The 19,757-nt window shown below is 36.7% G+C and overlaps 1 protein-coding gene across 1 annotated transcript in view; it reads right to left on the reverse strand.

Moving 5' to 3' along the window:
* Positions 1–14,408, reverse strand: part of LOC107187914 (KN motif and ankyrin repeat domain-containing protein 2) — a 31,099-nt gene extending 16,691 nt beyond the window's left edge. The window contains exons 1-3 of the mRNA XM_015576118.1: positions 14,343–14,408; positions 12,559–12,758; positions 10,951–11,173 (exon numbers count right to left, since the gene is read on the reverse strand). Coding sequence (XP_015431604.1) covers positions 10,951–11,173; positions 12,559–12,758; positions 14,343–14,388 — 469 coding nt within the window. The 5' untranslated portion in view covers positions 14,389–14,408. The remainder of the gene's footprint in view (positions 1–10,950; positions 11,174–12,558; positions 12,759–14,342) is intronic.
* Between the last annotated feature and the right edge of the window lie 5,349 nt (positions 14,409–19,757).

Genomic DNA, 19,757 nt, shown 5'->3' on the forward strand with positions numbered 1-19,757 from the left:
CTAAGAAAAATCGATTAATTTTTTTTGGAACTTGTGTAGATGATACTGATGACCCGTAAATGTCTTATCGACATTGTTTTCGAAACGAGTATTTAACGATAAGACTGAGGACTTTTATACAAATCTACATATTTGAAAAATAATTCGCAGACAAAGGATTAACCCCTTCAGCCCTAAATACTCGCTTGTCGCCTGTACATTGTAATGGATATATTCTGCAGCAGAAAACGTATTGAAGTAAATATTTTTCCACTTTCGACGCGTATCGCTTTTGACTCGGAAGATTATTGTAATCTCATTTCGGAGACGTTAATAGAATTTCGTCTGCTGGAAGATTTATGGACGAAATATCTACTTATGTCAATGCTTTTATTCTGAAACTTGTTATACAGTTCGTTTATAGGAATATATTAATCTCCACAATTTCGAATTTTTCGAAAATGATTATGTAACAATATTTGATTCTGTATTAATACAAGATACTGAAAAAGTTAATTGAAGTAAATGCAAGATATTAAAAATAGTAAGTTAATAAATGCAGTTACTAAAATAAAATAAATATTTATGAAACACTGTTTTAGACAAAGACAATGGATTACTCATTGGTACACGTAATGACTAAACTTCATGAGATATGCAATTCTGTAAAATAATAATACCAACAAAAAGTGAGAAGAAATCAAAATAAAAAATATATATATATATAGAACTAAAATAGGATGATCAGTCTAGTTATACGATATTTAATTCTAACGAAAACATGATGGCAATAAATTTTCACAAAGCTTAATAAAAACCTTGTTTAATTTCCACTTTGATACCTCAAATGGAAAGCAAATCTTTCCTCGACTCCAATTTTCCAGAAACAGTGCCTAAAATTGCAAATTTACCCGAACCTTTCATGGTTCACCAAAGACATTCTAATTTAATTTTTGATCATAAAATACGAAATTTCATCCAGGAACCCATCGACCGTCCTGTGCATAACCCAGGTGTCACTCCACCGATCGAGGCTTTTAAATTTCGACTTTATGGCTCGCAGAGGGAACGTTTGCACCGGTTGCGCGCCGCTTAGGCCGATAGACAGGTGCGTACGTCCATATGCGACCACCTTGCTCCGACAAGGTTGCACGAAAATGGTTTAGCGTTCCCGATGAAGTCACGTCCCGCCGTTTCCAAATCGAGTCAAATAGAGTGTGTGTGTGTTTCGCGGTGATTCGCTGAAAAATCGTCACGGGGCGACCTTCCACGAGAAATAAAAAATGATCGTCGATATCGGGACGGGAAGAGGGGTCGTGTATTTTCGGTTGGAAAATTTCGGTTTCAAACGAAACCGTGTCGAGCTATGACCGCGTTATTTTCGTGCGGTCCTTTTGGCAGAACGCCTTTTTCACTGAACCGTTCGCTTTTAACCCTGGACAAATACCTATAGGGTGTTCAGAAAAGAGGATTCTAAAATTTTAGGCTTTGGATCGTTTTCGTACTGCTTCAATTCTATGTTGGAAAGTAAACACTTGGATAATGGTTGAAAATTGTTGAAAACAATATTGTTTTCACAGATTCGTGACTGTAGGAATAGTAATTGTTATATATGTACGTTGTCAATCGTGGAACTGGAATTATATACTATTAGGGGAAGGTTTCTGAATTTCTATTATGGCCTAGGAGACTATTACTGTATCTTGTCATGTGTAAGTAATTTGCGCGGTATTATAGACTATATGTGTTACCTGCATACTAAGTGAGATAATGCAAGCACCATTATCATACATATATCGTCTATCAGCGCAAATTGCTAACACATGACAAGTTACAGGGGTGGTCCAATCTAGGTGGTAATCAAATTTAGCAACTTTTCCCTATAAATAGTAATTTTTAGAAGAAACAGCATTTTTTATTATGGAACTATTTCTTTGGCACTTTTTGCCAGGATTTCTGTGATAACTTTCTATACTCAAAAGTTAAGGTATATCTCCACTGTTTGCTGCGAGATAAGAATGTTTTTAAACATTTTAGTATAGTAGAAATGTGTGATAAAATAACTTTCACGGAGTTTCGGTTAAATTTTCTTACAAATAACAGAATGGCATCATTAAGGGGAAAAATGTGTCAAATTGACACAAGTCGTTTAACAAGCGTACCAAACGGCGGGTAAACGTTGTCGAGGATGCTTAGAAAGTTGAAAAACCCTGGTAGGAATATATCGTGATCCTCGTAATTTCCCTTTTGCGTGACGAGAATATCGCCTATGCAGCCGGGACAGTAATTGAATCTTTCGTGGAACAGCCAGCATCCTTCGGTCACGAGGATCGTATCGTTAACGAGACGGGGAAAACATTCGCGCGATTTCCGAGCGATTTCTCGCTTTGTTTAACCCCTCGAGACACGCTCCGAGGTCTTCGTGACACCGTAGAAAGTGTATTTTATTCGCAAACGTATTTTATTAGTAATTTTTATTGTAAACTTAGTATAGTTAATTACAATGTAATTGTAATCATCTTGCAATTACACCGTAATTCTGATTTGTATTTCGTAATTTTTTCCCAACTCCGAAGGAAACGTACAACAAAGAGCAACATAAAAAAAACAAAAATAGAAATTAAAGAACCCAGTCGATCGTTCAATTGAATCCGTCGTCGACGCATTTTCCCGGCATTCCGATTCGCTGGCGTGCAGATCCGACCGTTGTGTCACGCAAACCAACGGACACAGACCGGACGAAATTGGTGGGTGCCAACCAGGGTTACAGGTAGGTAATACACTTCCACGAGACGGACCGGGGTAACACAGGTACCGCCGTGGACGAAGCAACGGCCGCGCAACCGACGCGCAAACCGGAAGCAGCTGGTTCCAGGGCCACGCACCGACGGTTCCGTGGTGTTACGCCGTTTCGTGCGAACTAAAAGAAAACCGTCTCGCGGACGGCCACCAAACCGCCGTCGGGGCAATAGAACCAACGCGGTAATTTGCAATTTACTCGACCCGCGGAAATTGTATCGGACAAACCGTTCCCGCCAACAACGATTGCTTAACGGTGCATCGCGGCGCCTTTTCACGCGGGCATTAACATCGGACTATTGGGTTAGTAATATGTTATTCCTCGTTCCGGGAAACGGTAACGGGCGAGTTATCGAAGCGTCGACTGAACTGGCTTGTAAATTTTAGTGGTTTAATCTCGTTACCGAGGGGAATTTTTCATTCGATCTGTAGAGCTGTTGTATAGAGGGTGAACCGCGAATCGTGGTCAGTAGATATCATTAGATGTGTTCCAATGTACAGAACGAAATGTTTACAAACAGTAGTATATAATACTCTTTGTAATATTACAGTTCGAATATTTATTTAATCTTTTTTCGACCTAGATGAGAAAAAAAGTAACACATGTTATGTTATGACACTTACTGAATTTGTCTTGAAATCCTCTAACAGATGCGTAAAAAAGTTATAGGTATTTGCAAAAAATTGTGGGTGCTTTGAAAAATCATGAAGAAAAGAGTTGACAAAAAAATTTGCTATAATCACGTTAAAGCTATCTTGAAACCATGCTATGCCTGATAAAAATATTTTCCATCGGACTGCTAATAACAGAGTAATTTCTACTGATCACGATTCGTGGTTCACCCTGTATATAGGGAGTGATGATTCTTTTGTGGGTGGAGGGTTTCCGGAGATTTTAAGGTCACCGCCATTTTTTTAATATTGCGATGATTACTAAATCAGTCCAAATGGAAATCAATAAAATCAACTAAATTTCATTTGAAATGAAAATGAATAATTATTTGAAGTAATTTATTTGAAATAATGTTATTTCAGACGTGATCACCGGCATGGAAATAATTATGAAATGTAATATCATGTTATTTGAAATAATATTTCAAATAATATCGTTCGAGAACTGTCCAGGTCTGGTTATAACATTGATTAATATATTATAACTATACATTTTTTTAGAGTTTTTACAACTTTTATTACGATACGAAACTGAAAAACCCAGTTAATTTATAAATTTGTTAATTTCCAAAAGTTTGTTATGTTTATCGAGCGATTGAAATAGATATACCTAGGTTTATCGTCGGTAGTTCCATTATTAAATGGCATGTTATCCTCTGTTACCCTTTGGAGAATGGCGGACGTTTAGACGATTTCCACGAAATCGTGAAAGGTCAGTCGATGTTAAGCCTCGCATGACGGATCGTCAAAACGAAAGGCTGCTTTAACCCTTTCGCATCGGAGGACGAGATATCTCGCCACGTGATTTCGTTCATGATATGCATTGGACGAGATATCATGCAACGCAATTCTGTATGTGTAGTCATCACGTTGCGATGATTTAATAAGAATCGCATTATGAAAAAATAAAATCATTAGTTTCTAGAAACAAAACATTTTCTTCATTTGACATTCCTAACCTTTTCTACATTCACATTCACAGTGACCTACGAATTTATTTTGATACAAATCGTTGGACGAGATATCTCGCGTTGTAATAAAAAGGCATGCTAGATATTCCGTACATAGCGTCGTATGAACGACTTTATGTCGCGAGATATTTCGTCCAAAGCATATCATAAACGAAATCACCTGACGAGATATCTCGTCCTCCGATGCGAAGGGGTTAATAAGAATCGCATTATGAAAAAATAAAATCATTAGTTTCTAGAAACAAAACATTTTCTTCATTTGACATTCCTAACCTTTTCTACATTTACATTCACAGTGACTTAGGAATTTATTTTGATACAAACCGTTGGACGAGATATCTCGCGTTGTAATAGAAAGGCATGCTAGATATTCCGTACATAGCGTCGTATGAACGACTTTATGTCGCGAGATATTTCGTCCAAAGCATATCATAAACGAAATCACGTGACGAGATATCTCGTCCTCCGATGCGAAGGGGTTAAGCCGTCTTTGTGCTATTTGGACGAATATCCATGATCAAATTGATACTGGAGCGAAACAATCAAGAACCAGAATGTTCGTTCCACGATGAAGAGATACAGGGGTTCTATCCAATTCTTCCAAGAGTAAAACCGAGGAAAGGACAACAATCTCACTCTTGAACGCGGTGCGGTTCTCGCGCACCGGGGATGCTTCCCCATTGTTTTCGGCCGGAAACGGGAGCACGGAGCGGTCTCGTTGCGAAACGTGAGAATCTTCCTGGAAACACGGGCGAGGAGAGCTCGTTTTCAGGATAGAGTTCGCGGTCCCGTGAGAACAGTTGCTTTTCGTTAAGCGTCTCTCTCGTCAACCGAACCGTGCAAAACCAGGGGGCCTTTGTTCGCGACATGGAGAGGGAGAGAGAGAGTAAAGACCGTGTGAATGATTAAGATCGAAGAAGAGAGGCCGACGAACGGAAGATGAGAAATTGTCGAGCAGACCTTCTCTTGCAATTAGTCGCGATTAGTGGCACGAGTGGATGGAAAAAGAAAGTAGTTCATTATTCTGGGAATCGGTGAAGCTTCAACGATTGGTAGAATCGGTCGGTGGGATCGAATTATCGATCTTTGATCGTGACACGATACTGTTAAGTCGATTTTAACGCTGGAATTACCAAAGCAGTCAAAATTAAATTGAATGGTCTATTCTATAACTATATTTCCTTTATTAGAATTTTGTTTAGATCAAGCTAATTCAAGGAATAGAAATGCAACAATTTATTGAAAATGCACAAAGGTAAAATATAACATAAACCTGAATAATACCATAAAACAAACAGTTAAATGGTCAAACATTTCCGTTTTATTTTTCAAGAGTGAAACCCTAGTATGAATTCTGTATCACTGAAATGAAACATTTTTACCTTTTACGCCAATTCCGTTCAGTTTGTAACTCGATTATACATTCATTCCGACCGTACCTGCTCATCGTTAAATGAAACGTTATATCATTCCCTAATTAAATTCGCCGCCTTATTCCACGAGTAATAGCAAAGTTTTTCTACCTTTTAAATTATATAATAAATTATGTTACCAGCGTCGAGAGGGAAAAATTCAGCACGACGAGGGAATCTCTACTGGCCCGTTAAAAGGCTAATGAAATAGACGATCTGGTTCTATCCGCTCGAAGGCGTCGAAAACCCGGAAGCGGCGTATCCGACGGGAATATGCAACCATCACGGAGAAATTTTCATATTCCGGGTATAATTACGCGATTCGTTGCGTTATCGTTGCAATGGCGCGTGGTCGATAGCTAGTCGCGAATTAAACGAACGTTGCGTCCACTGATTTTCCAATCTTTTATAAGGAATCTGGAACAACCAATCCAATCAAAAAAAGGGACGGATATGAAATTGTTTATTTTATAATTACTGAGATCATAAAGGTTTTTTTATTAAAATTATATAGGTGCTTTTATTAAAATCATGAAGGTGCTTTCATTAAAATCATGAAGGTGCTTTCATTAAAATCATAAAGGTGATTGCGTCGGAATTTATGTTGACTTTTAATTTAAGTGCTAAATAAGGACAGCTTAGAGGAAGCATTTGGGCACATTGAAATTTAATATTTTTTATTCTGATTACTAAATTCCGGATTTTTTATGTATTTATATAAAAAGTAATTAAATGTTTGTTATACTTTTGACTGAATAAATCCTTGTTACACAAATGAATTTTCCTGTAACTGATATTTTTGCAGTAGCCTGTGAAATTGGATATTTGCATGAACCTCTGTGGTATAGTCATTACCCGATTGTGGATTTTATGCATTTATATGGGAATCTGTTGTCAGAAATTCATTATATTAAGAGATTCAATATATTTTAGTAAAATTATCATTTTTTGTGAGACCTAATAGAACCTTCAGTGCAATAAGTAAATTTCTGCAGTCTATTCGTTACCAATTGGAGCACGTCGATCATATCACTGCAATTTTTCGATATTATTCATCAACCTGAACACGTTCGACATCAGGTGTAGTATTTGAAATTGATTCTATTCTGAAATATTAGGTTGACTCATAAATATTGAAAATTCACTGAATGGTAATTAAATATCAGTGACAATGAAAAAATTTTAATCAAATCAGACTTACTCAGTTTAATAATAATTGAGAACGAGCAGTAGATTAACGTTAATCGAAAAGTATCGTGGACTGACATCACTTTTGAAAAGAAAGTTCTTTATAACCAACGAATTAAATGAGAATATTACAGACTTTTCAGTATTAATAAAGCTCAATTTCAATTCTTTTTACTCGGTCTAATATGTACTACAGTCTTGTGTGTTCCTTTCGTGAAAAATACGGCGTCTGTACCGTAAAAGTGGAAGTTATTTATGAGCATGAAAAATGCAATGTGTCTACTGCAACATGGAAGTTATTTATGAGTATGTATACCGCAGACGTTTAGGCATTTATAGCAATTCTTTACCTGTGCCAGTAGAATTAACACTATAATAAAGTTGAATTATATTTACATGCCATAAACGTAGATTCAATTACAATTAAAAACTATGATAATGAGAATAATTAATTACTTAAATTACCGGCGAGAACATTAATTAAGCGTTGTCTATTAAGTCGTTGCACGTGAAATGGTCGATTTTAACGATAGGTATATCTGCGGTTACTTTTATGAATGAAAATAATGAACATACCTGCTTTACTTTATTGCAAAATTACACAATATACTCTACTAGTTTCAAGGCACAATATAACATCAAAATAATATCAATTATGATAAACACTAAGGTTAATTAAAGTACAGAATAAGTCTCAGTTAAATTCGGCCATTTCGTCCACATGCATTAAAAGGTGGACATTCAAGCGTTTATAAATAAACTTCACGATGCACGCAAGTTTCTGCTAAAAAATACTATTTAGCGATGACAACATTTGACGGAAAGAGGCCAGCTAAAAGTGTCTTTGAACAGTCAGTGTATTTAACAGTATAATGAATATACCACTTGTATTTCAATGAAAATCGTGTGTAGAGTCTATTTAATCTCACTTCAATCTTCAAATTCAGTACAATAATTACATAATGAATATACCACTTGTATTTCAATGAAAATCGTGTGTAGAGTCTATTTAATCTCACTTCATCTAATAAAATTCGTAAAATATTCAACATATGTAATATCAAGTGCAGGTAATAAAACGATCATTTCACGTGCAACAACCCAAAGAAAGCATTACCATTTACTAACAAGACTCCACAGACTGAAATTTTTTACACGTCGAGCACTTCGTTAATTATGGAAAATCCTAGACAATATTAAGGATTCCTCGTTTTTACGGGACAAAGAGAATGCAATCCGTTCGTTTCGGTGAAATGTCTGTTGAAAAGCGTAGGGAAGCATTTCTCTTTACGGAATTATTGTATAGCAGGTCATTGGGCCATAGAGAATCCAATGATGGCCGGGCAGCGGATTCAGCGCGAGGAAATCAAATGTGCGTGAAATTATCGGATCTCTATTTTTTTTTTTTTTCATCGTTCTTTCACCGCTGGAATTAATCTACGATCAGGCACGCTGCCGCAGCGCGTCACGATTCCTTTTCCCTTGCGTAAAAGTTACCGTAATTATCCTGTTGTCTCGACAGCAAAGAGAAAATTAGCGAAATGAAATCGAACGAAAAGAAATTGATGATCGCCGATGTCGAAATTACAGTAATACCGTTTTGAGGTGAATTGGTGTCTTTCGGTGTGGTAAATGCATGAATTACAATGACACTGATCGATTCTATTATTTTATACAATATTTCATTGTTATATGTTTATTGTGTTGAAGACTTCAATTTTGTATTGTGAATAAGACACACGAAAATCGTGCTGAGGAGGAAAATTGTACTGTATGAAATATTAATCAGGATGTTATTCATATTAAACATAGAAAATTAAATTATTAATTAATATTAATGGCGGTAGAGAATGTGTTAAATGTCTTGAATAAATATTAAATAGACAATATTAATCCTAATAGAAATAGTGCAAGAAATATGCAATCTGGATGAAACGTTACATTTTCGTAAAAAAAGGTATATCATCGCTGATGAACAGGTGTGTATTTTGGGAATAGAAATCATTTTTTATTAATCCTACGACTTCGTTATACGAAGTAAACGTAAATTTTTTTAACGTAGCCGTGTTATACTCTACACATTTAATTTCCTCAGGATAACCAGGTAATGTTCCAAAATTGATAATACTGTAAAATTTACAAATATCAAAGACTATTTAATGTAAACGTTTTAATTATCTTTGACATCAATGGTCATCACTATTGCCCCTGCTCATGCAAATTCAGTTTTAGATGCCACTTTAAAAAAATAAGAATTATCCAGAAAATTATTTCCTGCACTAGATGGTTTCATCATGTTAGTAATAGCACATAAATATTCTCCACGCTCCTTTAACTTTTTATTTTCTTATGTTTTGCAAGTTAAGAAGTACTATTAAATGCATAATCATACGTCTAGTCGTTAATATCCATCATGACGCCATAGGCAGGTCAAGTACCGATTATCGATATCTGACGACTCCATAATTATCATACTAATTATTATGATTCGAATTAATTACTCGGTAACATGACTGTCATGCAACGTGTTAATAAATAATAATCTCGACATATGTAATATTTCTGGTACACTAAAACACTAGGGGGTAACGTCGTTAACAGCTCCCAATCCTCACCATGTGATTTAAGTACTTCGGGGCATTGTAAACTGTTAAGACGAGTTTATGGGTGACCATAATTGTCAGTAGGTGCAAGCAACCCGACCGACCCTTAGCCCCCGCTGTCCAATCACTGCCTCCCGATGGCACAACTTCACAGAGACATTAAGGTGGATTCTTACTACCCATTAAGACGACCGGTTGTTGTTAAAATATCTTTCAATTGCTTTTCCATGGCGACACATCCCCCTGCCGTGGCCCCATTACACCCTTCATTATTCTCTACAGACACTGTGCAACACGTGTACAGTCAAATATAATGCTGTGTTCCAGGTAAGAACCCCGAAGTTTACGAACCTGCACAGCGCACCATGTGTCCCGCCAAACTGTTCGTGCCTTCGTCAATGGACAACGCCACAATGGCGTAGAATGGTCTTTTCATTTCTTAATGACTTTGAACACGGATGAGGCACGAGTAACTGGATGGAACACGTGGGATGTACTGTAGAAATTGTAAATTTCAGGTTTTTACTTGTTAGACTCTGTTGTGTTTGATTATGCACCTGGTGGAAGAGACTTCACGCGACCGTATTGAAGTAGTGCACGTGAAATTGGCCAACACAGGTGCGTGAAATTACGTATTTATGTTTACAGTGCGAATATACGGGGTGGTACATTGAGATTTGTATCCTAGATTTCTGGCAATATTATCTTCTGTAGACAAAGATGTCTTGAACTAAAGTTCGAAATTTTTTACTTTCAAACGGTATGATACTTCAGAACTTTTAATTTTTCAATTATGAAATATTGAATTATGAATTTTTCAGCTATGAACTTTTGAACTGCAAAATTTTGAATTATGAAATTTTGAACCATGAAATTTTAAATTACGGAATTTTGAACTATGAAACTTTGAACTTTGAAAGTTTGAATTATGAAACTTTGAACTATAAACCTTACAACTATGAAATTTTGAACTATGAAATTGTTAACTATGAAATTTTAAATTATGACATTTTGAACTATGAAAGATTGAACTGTGAAAGTTTGATACATGAAATTTTGAACTATGAAATTGTAAATTTGAAATTGTGAATTGTGATACTGCAAGTTCTGAATTTTGAAACTTTGAAATTAGAAATTTTAAAATAAATGTGACTCGAGCGTCTTATATCCCCTTTGATCTTTTAAATGGATGTTCCGACGCTCGAAATGTGTGTCTTTTTCCGCTCGAACAATTTTACGACCGCGCTATGTGTCTTGGCGAGGACTATAAATATAAACATAACATATACAACAATAAACGTGCTGAACATAAAAATGCTAACTCACCGTTCTCGGTGCGATCCTGTCTATCGATGGTCTTCGCCCTCGACCGTCTGAGGGTCGCCTCGAAATCGCCCACGACGTCGCTGAGGTCGAGGGCCTGCGATTCCTGTGTGTACCCTTGCCGTTCGTAGCTCGACCTCGGTAAAGTCGCCACTCCGTTCGTCGTGACAGGTTCTTGCGGTATTTTCGGCAGTTCGGCCTCTATTCCTGCGAGGGCCGGGCTCACCTAGGATTAAAAATACGAGGGAATTTAGCGGTTAACCTTCGTCGACAGCTGTCGATCTTCGACAACTGTTTGTTGTGCTTGTTGTCTGTTTCGCTTAAACCCTTTCTCTGCAACGCTCTACACGAGGTCGACGACTCTTCTTCTCTAACTCCAACATTATGACAAGACTACGAATCTTTATGCAGTTATACCATCTCTTGGAAAATGTAATAAAATAAAGATTTTAATGAATTTAATACTATTTATATATTATTATTAACGTAGTAATTCCTTCTAGTACAAAATTGAAAATTCTGCTTCATGTTAATGTTTAGATACTAGCTTCCGAAATTGTGAATTTCTATAAATTTCCGGAGTTTAACTATGACGACCGGCTACTTGTGGTATTTTTGTTAAGAATTAAGTAAATATGGTTTTTGCTACGCATGTAATATAAAAATTGAATAACTTTGAATATTTGGAAAGTACCAATTGTTAAATGTTTTAACTGTTTAAATATCGAAGATTTAACGCTTCGATAATTAATAATAAAATTAATAATAAATATGGAACTGCAATTTTGGCAAATTTTGTATTTGGTGGCCAGGTGCGTTTACGTTAGGTGTATCAATGACTAATCCATTAATTTTTATGCCATAAGGGAGCTGCACCTGTTCTCATCAATTCGGGCGGTACTTTTTGTTTGTGGTCACGGTGTTACACAGGTGTTATCCACTTCGTTTACGCGGCACTTTTTATATTCGGTTTCAATTTCAGGCGATATCCATTTTGAACATTTTTTCCTACCGATATATGTATCCCTAAAAACGATACAAAATGTATCTAAACTAGCTTTCGAAATCTTTTGTAGTTTATGAGTTATAATCGAATAAGTAAAGGAATTTAAGTATCACCCACCAAGTACGGTAAAATTCTTAGGTTGATCTCATAAACAATTGAATAAAGTTACAGAAAAATATGAACATTTCGTGAACATCCCTCAGCAGTTTTTCAGTAAATCTGTTGTCTAATAAATCCATCAGCTGTGCTCTGTCAGTCAAGAGTACACGTTCTCACAGCACTTTTTCCACGAGAACATATTATAGGAAGCATAGATATAACAATTATGAATTAACAATGAATTATTCCCATGCTTACATTGAAAATAACTGATTCACGCACCCAACAATAAAAGGCTGAAACAAGTACTGTTAGGATCCTTCAAGACACGTCAGAACTACCTTTGCGAAGATAATATTTAACGGAGCGGAAGAGCAGCGAAGCAGCGATTTTATAACGAGCCAGATAACGACGAGTATCATAATTAATGCTCGCTAAGAAAACGAAATCCAGTAACAAGCCACTCGGTTAGAAATGTTTAATTATGGAATCGAGGGATCAATTACCAGGCCCAGGAGAACCTCCATCGATTGGCATTGCTTTCGACGTTCCCTTTTCCTCCGTCTCTCGATGCTGGACCTGTCCCCGGTGCTTCCTGCCGCCACCGCCTCGCAGTATCGCACGAAATCCAGGTCGATGTGGTACCCGTAAGGGCAGCAGAGACACGTGGATCCCGTGGATCCGGAAACGTAAGCCTGCGTCCCCACTGTGCATCACAAACGACAAATTAATCATCACGGAATCCCGTCGAACGACGAATGCCTGCGTTCCCACTGTGCATCATAAACAACAGATTAATTACCACGATTAATCATACCCTCGAACGATCCATTAATCGATTAGCATCGTTTTGCTGTAAACGAAAATGGGTCTGCCAAATTTTGTTTGAACCCAAGTGGATTCAAATATAAAAAAAAAATATATATTTTAATCAATCTTTGATTTACTCTATGGTAATTTAATACACTTCTTATATAATTAAACTGCATGTTTTTATGCGGTTTATGGTAGAAACGTATGATATTCAATGAATACTTTCCACAAAGAATAACCGAATGTATTATTACACTATGGATTTTTATGCAAAATCACATTTTATAAAGTGATTCATCCAGACAAGACCAAATATAGGAATTAATTTTTTTTATGGAGTTCAGAATAAAACAGAAAATTTGTTACATATGACGAAAGTATTCTTTTTTAATGCATCTCACGGCCATAAATAGTATAAATGCATAAAATCCACCGTCTATTTATTTTTGGGATCATAAACAGTTGCATTACAAATACTCATTTTTCTGTGACCATAGTTAAATAGCTTATAAATAGTCTGTAACTGTTTATTTATTCATAGCGTCTTGTAACTTTTAAAAGTGTATTAAAATGAAGTTTCTAATCAAGATGTCAAGACATTTCCAAATAGCCATCACTAAAAATCAGGCTGCAAATTGGAGAACAATATCTAATTTATGAATTCTTTGAACGATGAATGTGTCCAAAGAAAGGACAATTATAACTGTATTATTCTGAGTTTGAACCATAAAAGAGCGAAAAGTGGGCTCGTCTTTCTTCGATGGACCACAGAGAAAGGATCTATCTTTGGAGGGTTGGATCGATTGTGGTTCATCCCGAGCGGCTGATTGTTCGAGGGTAACGACCGGCGCTCAGCGTAAACCGAAATATGTTGTAACCATTGGCGACCATCCAGAGGCACGGTAATAATAATCTGGCAAAGTTCGTTAGCCGGGACAGCGTGGGGATCACGGTTTACGCGTCATACTATAGGGCCGTTCACATTATCGTGACCTGCGAGGCGATGACTTAACCCCTTGCTCTATAACATCGAATCAGGCCTCATGGTGATCGTTTCAAATTCGAATTAATAAACACGAATGTTTTGCGTCTTTATGTCGGCGTGAAACAGTGTATTTTGTAAGCGTTACTAGGTTGATTAAAAAATAATTACAGTTTCCTTTTCCCTTTCTTAAATTTATGAGTCTGTATATGAGAAATTACATATGTATTATATAATTATTATATAATATTTAGAGAAGTTATAATTTAGAAAATTTTTAATCTTTACTAACTTGTGTCATAAATTGCCGAATATTTACTAATGTAAAATAAATGAACCAAAATGATCATGTACTGGATAAAAGTATGTACAAAAGAATATACATTTGGAAAAGACTGTTGAATGCAGTGGAAACTATTTGCAGGACAGAATTCGTCCAGTTAAAAAGAGACTGCGTTTTATTATCTTTCAAAGCAGTGAAATTTATTGACTCACCGTTTCCATTGAAAACGCGGGCCGAGGGCACGACGGTCAAAGCCATTTTCCGTCAACGTGTCGGTTTCACTGGTTAGAGCAGCATTTTCACGATCCTGGAACAAAAAGCATCACGAAGCCATTTAGTTCACGCAGTCTGCGAAACAAGCAAATTGAAATGGGAAAATCTCGATTGACTGTTAGAGCGTTAATAGGTTCGTGATTGATGGATGTCGGTAGAAAATTGACTGTTCGTAACAACGTCGTTTCCTAAACTTCGCAGTATATTTTGCAGGACTTTTTAGAGACTTTTTCAAATTTTTATATTTTTTATCACAGTGACCTAACTAATTGTAAACAAAAGTATAAAATAAAAATATTAAAATTTGACCGAGCTGGACTGTTATTTTTTGCCTCATTTTGGGATAAAAGTTAACAACGTTGGGGGAAAATTGTACCACAGATAGATTAAACAGAATTATGCGCAATGAAAGACAAAAAATAATTAGAACTATCTAATAATTACACAGAATCAACATAACATTATTTCTTAATCAAAAGGTACTCAACATAACAGAACTCTTAGATACTGCTCCTTTTCACAGTGTATTATTCTAATAAAATTCCACCCAACTCTGCCCCTCCCATTCTCAACAATTCCCTGTATTAATTCCTCAAAAATTGTCGGCAATCCACGACTTAATCCGCGATACCATCGGTCAAACAGTCCCCGGCAGATACAAAGACGTAATCAATTATTACAGAATCGCTCGTATCCTCCCCAGCGTGTCCCATAAAATTCTCAGAACCCGTGTAATTTCATTAGTCGTTCGTTAAACTCGCGGCGATCCGCCTCGAATCCTGTCGTACGCCGTCGCGTCTTTTCGTCCCCCTCCATATTTGCTTGTCCCCATGGCGATCGTTGTCAATTACTCTCCGACGAAATCTGCCGCGGTTCTCGCTTCTAATAAACTGCTAAAGAACTCGAGGAAGCTGCAGCCGGGTTCACGTCGCGCGGAAAACTAATTAGTTTCGACGAATTCCGGCCCACCCCTCCGTAATTGACGAAAAGAAAGAGGTGGAGAGAGAAAGAATCACGGGCCTGCGTCTCGTGGTCGAGCTTTAAGCACGATTTCCAACGCTCCCTCCCCTTCCCTGACGTGGCTAATTTCGTATCCCGGATTTCTGGTCTGACGGTAACGCGTCCTCTTCGTCCGACTGTCGCTACCGCGAAGTTTAATTGTTCGACGAGGCCCTTTCGCGAGTTCACTTCGAGATTGAGATATTTTAGGTTATTTCCGGTGAATGAGGTGGTTGGGGGTTGGCTTCAACCCCCTCGGTGTAGAGAATTTTAAGTGGGGATTGTTCGTGGTGTAGGGTTGGTCAGAATTTTATTCGAATAATACACAGTGAAAGGCTGCAGTATTTAAGGGTGCCGTCCTGAGCTTTAAACAGTTAATCAGATTAAATAATTGTTCGACGAATGTCGATTTATTCATAAAGAAGTATTATTTTATTATAAAAATTGAAATTTCCACGTTTAAACGATTAAGAATGACGAAATACTTTTTTTTATCTTTTATGCGTTAGTCGAAACTTTTTATCTAGATTATGAGTTTGCCCATCTCTGTCGTGGTGTTAGTGGCGGTTGGACTACGGAAATAAAATTCTGGTGGTAGATTTTTTAAAAATTCCTCTCACGTATTATTCGAATTATCCAAAGTTAAATTTTACTGAGAACAGCCGTATTTGTTCAGTACCGATTTTATTTATTATTACCGGTAGAGCAGGACAGCCATCTTTGTTTGCATTACTTGAATTAATTAGAACAAGAAAAATCGCCGGTAGCCCGAATAATTTACAATTACTTAATCAAGACAGTCGTCGGACGAGATCCAGGTTCGATTCCCGGTTACATCCTCGATCGGGCGACTTCTTTTTCCTCCGCAATTTGTAACACAAGCAATAAAATAAACGTAAAACACAAAGAGACCGAGGAGCTCTTTCAACATCCCCGAAACCCCTTTTAATCCTTGGCCCGAAAACTTCGCGTGTACGTGATACATTTACAAAAAAGTGGTCACTGTAGCCGATTAGGATTCACCACGCGATCACTCGGAGGGACATTTCTTCGAGTGGAGGTCGTAGGGCCCGGCGCTGAACACGTAACGACGACATTTCCTCCTTTCTCCGGTCGACGCCGTCTGCCCTCTGATTTTTAACGAGCCGTGTGTCTTGTTATTCGTAATAAACAAGCCCTTGTACATCCACCAGACGTATGTCTATCCCTGTTTTGGAAACGAAAGCGACGTCGTTAGGGTTTTAACACGAGAATTACCAAACCCGTAAAAATGCTGGATTTGAGATCCCTTATTTAAGAATTAATAGAATTATAAACGTGGTTTTGGAGTTAGTAGAACTGCCAAGTCCGTAAAAATAATGGAGTTTAGATTTCCTATTTTATAATTACTAAAATCATAAAAGTACTTTCATAGTCACTAGATTACCAAACCCATCAAAATGATGGATTTCAAATTCCTTATTCTAGAATTACTAGTATCATAAAAGTTGCATTAATAGTTACTAGAACTGCCAAAACCATCATAGTGATGGATTTCAAATTCCTTATTTTACAATTACTGGTATCATAAAAGTTGCTTTCGTAGTTACTAAAACTACCAAACCTGTCAAAATGGCGGATTCAGATTTCTCACTTTACAATTATTGGAACCACAAAGATGCTTTCCTGAATTTCCGTTGACCTCTGATTCATTATAATTTTATATCGCGTTATACTATCTTACATCGTATTATGTATTACACAATTTAATTCAGTACACGTTCAACGTTGGTAGTTCCACTGTTAAACAAGGGGACCGGTAACGACATACTGCCGCGAGGAAACGTCTGACATCTTCGTGAGACGTTCATCAACGGGACCGGTATTCGTCTCACGAGCTAGGCTTATTTCTCCGAATCGAATGTACTCGCGAAATGGAAACTTGCGACCGGTTGCGCGCTGAGGTTGATGTAACCGACTGCAACCTTGGATCTCTGATTCGCTTCTACATTCGTAAGATCGAGCGTTGCAAGGATCTTGTTATTGAATGAACCGACTCCCTATTTTCTCCTTTACCTTCAATATTTATTTCATTGGGAATTAGTAATACTCTTCCTCATACTCCAGACCCTTTCACGATCTTAATATAGAGGGTGTCACAAAAGTAACAGCAATCCTCGAGATGAACGAAACGGAGCAATAGTTTCGATGTAAAGTACAGAGGTAATGTTCTATTCTTCTTTTTTTCATTTCAAGCAATTCTACCGTTGAAGTGTAAGTTCATTTGGGAATTAGTAATACTCTTCCTCATACTCCAGACCCTTTGACGATCTTAATATAGAGGGTGTCACAAAAGTAACAGCAATCCCCGAGATGAACGAAACGGAGCAATAGTTTCGATGTAAAGTACAATTTGTTTTGACATTCAGAGGTAATGTTCTATTCTTCTTTTTTTCATTTCAAGCAATTCTACCGTTGAAGTGTAAGTTCTGTGTTTGTCAAGTTACTTTTTGTTGATGTCTGTGATAATTTTCTGTTGTTCCTACAATCTCCTTTTTTTACATTTTTTGTACTAATGTGCATCTAGATTAATTTTCATCAGGCTTAGATATTATAACAGCGCTCACGTCTATGCTGAACCTAGTCCTCTGCCCTTACTTTATGCAGTATTTAGTACTTGTAACTAAACAAATACTGTTTCCTTCTTTTTAATTTGTACGCTATCGTTTTTTTGTTCGTAACCCTTAGAAGGTTTTAATGGTAACAGAAATAGAGGAGCGTGGGTCCTTTTGGACCTTTATTCCTTCTAAATGCATTTTTTAACGAATTTCTTTGTGAATTCTCTGAAATTTCATTGCAATTAATTATAAATACTGACTCAAATTAATTATCAGAAGATGGACGAAGTTTTTGAAAATCAGGGTCAAAGTTGACCTAGTCATAGCAGTCCAAGGGTTAATCTATCTGTAGTAAGTGTAATAACGAATATTATTATTATTTTGCATAATATAATCGACAATTTCTACACAAAAATCAGAAGATTATTCACACATTCTAGTATTCTATACAGACACTTCAAAGCAGTGAAGAGTTTAAAATTTGTCGACTCGCACGTATTTAAAGCCACGATTGCTTTTGTTATGACATTTCAGAACGAGTCGATGATAATGGTTATCTGGGACGACACGTCATTTACAATCGTTCCCCGATAATGAAAGTAGGTAGTAAATGTTTGACGCGATCCAACGATGCTTCCCATCGAACCTAGAACGGAACTCTTCCCTCTGAACCCTTTCGTTGAAAGCTCGTATTGGGATTCGCGTCACGATCCGTACGTGAGCGGGCAACCTTCATTTTCTTTGGTTTTCACTCGTATGCGTTAGTATTTTACGTTTATCTCAGGCATTACGGGATCGATTCTGATAATCTAACCGATAAACAACGTTTTTGTAAATTAGGAACAGTTGATCTGTGAGATTAACAACGTGGAATTCCAGGGTTTTGACATAAATTAAAAGAAGTGTAGACTCGATCCGCTTTAAAGGTCAACAAGGAACACCTAAACATTGAGTAGCTGCTTTTTTATAATGACAATTGCAATTTGTAGTGAGTTGATAAACAGATCGACAACGGAATTCCTATCAGGGAGATACGATTGTTGTTGAGAAATATATTCGAGTTTTTATTTCGTGGAGGTTTCTTGGTAACCGGTTTATCTTGTATTTTTAAACAATCTCCATCAACAGCAGTAAGATTTTTATGTATATAAATGTATGTAATATTAGATAGTTAAATAAAAATTTCACTTCGAAGTTGACTTTTTTAAAAAAAAAAATCATAATGTCTTTACGAAACCACTTTTACTGATAATCGAGCGATTTTTCGGATAACAAACGTTCAAGTATGATAAACTGAGGATGACTAATAACGATCGGAAGCAACCTGTCACGTAAGAGGCGTCAAAGTCATGCAATCTGTACTGCTACAATTATTTTATCGCACTGCTGAATATACAAATTGCAATGCCACGAAAATGCACACTAATGAAGATGAAACTGACATACATACGTGCTTATCGCTGTGCACTAAATACTAAACATTTATTACACAACCGACGCCAAAGGGGCTTCATTTGCAATCATCTTTAGCATTACTTTACGTTACAACTTTACGACTGATTAAATTTACAATAATCGGACACTTTTGTGAGTAACTAAATATAGTGTTAATAGCAAGCTATATATCATCGATCAAACAATTACAAATTTCAGTGTTCCCATTTTAAAAAATAAAAGGACGTAGAAAAAAAATAAAAAAAGAACAAATGTAATATGTTAGAATATTTCTTATTTACCTCCAAAGTCAAATATTATAAA

The sequence above is a fragment of the Dufourea novaeangliae genome, unplaced genomic scaffold (assembly GCF_001272555.1).
Source record: "Dufourea novaeangliae isolate 0120121106 unplaced genomic scaffold, ASM127255v1 scaffold16, whole genome shotgun sequence".
Lineage (NCBI taxonomy): Eukaryota > Metazoa > Arthropoda > Insecta > Hymenoptera > Halictidae > Dufourea > Dufourea novaeangliae.